This window comes from Histoplasma capsulatum, genomic scaffold (assembly GCF_000149585.1).
Source record: "Histoplasma capsulatum NAm1 scaffold_2 genomic scaffold, whole genome shotgun sequence".
NCBI lineage: Eukaryota > Fungi > Ascomycota > Eurotiomycetes > Onygenales > Ajellomycetaceae > Histoplasma > Histoplasma mississippiense.
This window is the reverse complement of record NW_001813981.1, coordinates 912,730-917,582: the sequence shown is the minus strand read 5'-3', so window position 1 is coordinate 917,582 and position 4,853 is coordinate 912,730. Positions and strand designations below refer to the sequence as shown.

Here is a 4,853-nt window from a genome sequence, read left to right as displayed (position 1 = left end):
CGTTCTGGAATTAACCCTCCTCTAACCGTAGGAGCGACCGATCTCAGAACTTCCATTGCAACATCCAGGCCATGGCAAAATATCGTGATCAATTGGCTTAAGCCGTTGCATCGTCACGCTTGCCTCCTGTGTTCTTTGAGTGTCCAACACCGGAGGCTTGCTTAATCCTTCACCTTGTCCAATAAAAGCACCACGAAAGAAGTCAAGAATCTTCAATGCAGGCTTATCCTGCAGATCACTCTGGGTTGGGTGTGTGATTTCTTCCAAACTAGCAACCCATTTTTGCGGATCAACTATCTTGACAGGGAAATGTTTCTCGATAGCTGGTATCAAGGATTCCCAGGCAGCAGGACTTGGATTAACGAGATGGAAGGCGGCGCAACGGACTTCCTCTTCATTTTGTCTCCTTGATCGGATAATATCGATGATTACTCCCGCGATGGTGTCCTATATGAAAAAGGGTTAGCTGGCTTATCATAAATATGATCGTCTGGTGGGCCGGGGCAATGTGAAAAATCAAGGAAAGTGTGGAGAGTTTATCCTACGCACCACTGGAATCCAGTCCACTGTTATGCCTCCAAGGGATGAGGGAAGCTGTTTTATTGTTTTTGATGTTGCAACCAGGGATGGGAACCATTCTTGCTTGTTCCACATTCCTTTTTCTGTTGTCGGACCTCCGATTTGACCAACACGATGGATGCTGGTTGGGACACCACAATAGGAAGAAGCAAAAGCACAAATTCGTTCCCCAACATGCTTAGATTCTCCATATCCGGTACGCATCACGACATCAGCCTCTTCAAATATTTCTTCCGGAACATGTGTGCCACGTTTTGTGGTATTCCACCCTTCAACGGTCGAGATGGAGGATATGAAGTGAATATGTGCGCGATGAGTGCTGGCAATGCTAAAGTCGACAAGTCGACGGACTCCTTCGAGATGTGGTTGTTCGAACGCTTCTACTTGGTGGTTGAAATTCACTTTCCAAGCATTGTGAATTATTGTATCGACGGATTGAAGCAGCCGATCATAGACATCATTGGCAAGCCCAAGGCGTTCATCTCCAAACTTTGCGTGGAGAAATTCAACCCTGGAGGCGAAAGCGTTAGAAGATGACAACCCCTTCGCCTGAAAACTCTGGGTTTGTCTTTCTGCTGCGTCTTCTGAACGGTTCAAACAATATACCTTGGCAACTCTAGGATCGAGAAGGAGCTCGTGCAGCAAGTAGCTGCCGAGAGATCCGGTGGAGCCAGTAAGAATGATAGAATGCTTCTCCGCCAAGCCGGCAGTGTATTTCTGTACGAGCGCCAGAAGCCTGGCAGATCTTGCCCTCTCATCCTCCACTCCGGCCCCGGCTTCGTCTATCGTGGCTTTCCCGTGAACGAGATCGTACATGTAATGTGAAAGGGCAGACACAGAAGGGTGGGAGTATATTTGCCTGCTAGAAAATGCATCATTACTTAACTGTGGGCAAATCGTCCGGACTGCACTTTGCAAGACCTGGCCGAGCTGCAGTGATTGGAGGGAATCAAGGCCCAAAGAAAATATATCGCTATGGTCGCCAATCTCCTGTGACGGAAGCAGGGTTGAAACTACAGCCTTCACTTGCACAATTATGTCATTTGGAGTTGCATCCTTAGAGATACTGATCGTCGCTTCGTTGTCAGACTTGGAATACAATGACTCAATTTCATCTCTGTAGTCCTCAGTTACTATCCGTCGTTGAACAGTTCCTTTCGGTGTCGTTTTGAAAGGTTTTGAAGGAGACGAAAGACCTATTTTTGACTTCATTAGCCGGCCGTGTCCTGGTGCACCCTCGTTCGCCTTCTGCACTATTGGCCAGATTTCCTCAATGAATTCGTCTTCATCTCCTTTCCAATTGTCCCAATCTAGCTCACAAAGGAGAGCTGCCTGGAACCGCCCTTGGCCTATAACAACAGCCTTTGACACTAGGGGATGTCCCTGGATAATAATTTCCATTGATGTCGGATTAAATTTTTCTCCGTTGCTGAGCACAATCACATCATCTCCACGCCCAATATATCTCCATAGCCCTGGCTTCCGCGCGTGCGGAGTAAAAATGTCACCGGTTCGATATTCTGTGAGATCCGGGTGCGTGTGGAAAACGCCGTGGACGTGCCGATTCGACTGGCGAGGAATAATTAACTCGAAGGTGCCATCCCCCTGGGCCCGCATGTCAACCGCGTAGAAGGGATTCCATTCAAAATATTCCCAATCTTCACGCTCTTCCGCCTTCAGAGATGCAACCAAACCACATTCGCTCGACCCAAGAACAGTCTGCAGGTGGGTCAATTTGCAAAGCCCATCCCCAATCTCGGGTGACAGCGGCGCTCCTCCGTACGCGATGTAATGAAACTTAGACAACGTTTTTTGTCCTACCTGGGAGGAATAAAGGTCTTCTAATGATGATGGCGGAAGACTCGCTGAAGTGCATTTTGTCTCTGTCACGATTGTGGCGAGTAATTCGGCCGTCATCGGCTTTTCCGGGCTTAATACGAACGGGGTCGCGGCGGAAACTGAAGCGATCACCGTAAGCAAACCCATGAAGTGGAAAAATGGACTCATTGTAAACGCTAGTTTTCCGGGTTCGCAGACACTGTAAACACTGCCAACTCGCCCAGGAGGTGTAGGCATAACTTGGACTCCCTTCTGTGCGGCGACGTATCCATGCGTAAGTGGAACGGGCTTGGGCAAACCTAGGTATGCATCGTTAAACACTGAGCATACACTCACTCACGAACAACGAGATCTGCAATTTTCTAACTTACCTGTCGTCCCAGAACTATGGATGATGGCGGCAATGCTGTCCGCCACTCCTTCGGACTGTTTCACCCCTTCATACGGCAGGACTTCAGTATTGTTGAAAACGTTCCAAAGGTCTGGGACAATCCATGCCTTGATGCTGGAATCTGCTGCACACAGTTCGTTTACTTGCCTCTCGCGTTCCACGCTGTAGACGAACTTCGAACATCCACTCTTTGCGAGAACGTGGCGTGATGCTTCCAGCGAATTTCGGGGAGAGAGCAGCAATGGCTGAATTATCAGTTACCCTCTATTTTTTAGAGCTATCTCTGTCAATATGCATAGAATTTGGGGAACAGCCTGCTTACTACGTGTCCGACCTTGGTGCAAGCAAGAATATAAGCAGCGTAGCGTATATCGTTTGCTCCCATATAAGCTAATGTCTCATGGCTTGAACGAGCTGCCACATTATCTTCAATCCACCTTGCCATGTAATCCGTTGCGCCAGACAAGTCTTTCATTGTTACGTTGCGCCATCCCTGAGATACGTCAGGGGATAGTGGGTGGATGCAAAATAGCTGGTTTGGATTGTTCTCCTTAAGATAATCAACCTCGGCTGACAGGGTGCGTATTTCAACGTGGGCGGATCCCATTTTGCAGTATACTAGGCAAATAGAAGTTTATTGTTCCCTTCAGGTAATTCGTTTAAAATAATCTCGAAGAGACGGTAATCGGTTCCCTGCGCGGGGAGGACTTGATTCATATAGGTATCACACATCTCGAGCATAGCTCATCTGATCCTAGATCTGGAAGCTCCTGCAGGTTGTTATTGGTACAACCTACAATCACAGCCCAAATTCGGGCGGAATATGCCTTCTGAGTCGCTGGTATGTAAAAACAACGCTCGAAATACCATATTTTATAGGCCGTGATTGCACATTGCGCCCTATTTCCAAATTTGAGATTGGAAGATCCATGCAGCCCATTTATCAGTCATCAATGTCAACCTACCACGCACGAAATAAGAAACTCCATCGCTATGGTGGCCTATGCAATTTCACATAATTGAACAAACTCTCTTCCAATATGCAGTACGTGTATAACACCGTGGGCTCCCCAATTAAGCTTGATATAAGAAAAATGTTTGAATCAAACTTCAGGAGCTGCGTTGATCGCTGTATAGGATGGAGACAATTAACGTTTTCGCTCACCGACAATATTTATTCACTTCTTTTGGATACAATTATCTAGATAGTTAATGAGGTTGTCTATCCTATCGGTAAGTACAATGCACACCATAGCTCGCAAATTAATGAACTGTCAGGTTAACAGGCTGCTCTTCGTATTGCCAACGTAGTTCAACAGGTCAGCAAGATACTTAACACGTTCACCTACTTTAGCATGCTCATACCCGACATCGTATAGCTTGAAGTGGATACGGAGGGTAGGTAAGTATGCAGTTTGCCTTGAAACGTCCATTTGTCTATTAATGACCCCGAGGACGAGTACCTGAGCTTGCCGCCGTGGGTTGGGACTGCTGATCCGAGAAGTGAATAGACACTTGATGATTGTCGTGGGGAATTAACTACCAAGTTGTCGGTTCTGGAGCAAGCTAGTGAAGACTCTGATCAGTTCGAACAAACCGCTGGGCCCGAATGTGTGGGCACAGTAGTTTACTCAGATAATCGCCAAGTCTACGAGAAAGCCGCATGGCTGGACCCTTGTGCGATATTAAACTATTTCTCGCGGCTACTGTAACTTAGTTAGCTCTCGGGATGAAGCGCTCGTCACGATGTCGTTTGAAACCCATTTTCCAACCCCCGTTTAACCAACCCCTGTCAACACTGAATGGGCCACCTACAGAGAATAGATTCGAATCTAGAAGCGTGTGGTGAGTTGATATATTTTCCATCGGATATTCAAAACCCTAAAAAATCGCGTACATTCCTCGACAAGTCCTGCTTGCTTTAGATCTTCGACAGCTCGTCAAGCGGGATTGGGGGGGGGGGGGGGGGGGGGGGGGTTATTTTGGGGAAATTTGCACCCTGGATTGCTGGGGGATTTTGAGTTTTGGGCCCTTGGGGTAGGAG

At 47.5% G+C, this 4,853-nt stretch overlaps 1 protein-coding gene across 1 annotated transcript; it reads right to left on the bottom strand.

Annotated features, from left to right (window-relative positions):
* Positions 1-21: 21 nt before the first annotated feature.
* HCAG_02372 (predicted protein) lies at positions 22-3,416 on the bottom strand (the record flags this gene model as incomplete). Its single annotated transcript, XM_001542151.1, has 4 exons — positions 22-447; positions 550-2,717; positions 2,790-3,054; positions 3,132-3,416. 4 exons carry the CDS (start codon positions 3,414-3,416, stop codon positions 22-24), a joined length of 3,144 nt encoding a protein of 1,047 aa, XP_001542201.1.
* Between the last annotated feature and the right edge of the window lie 1,437 nt (positions 3,417-4,853).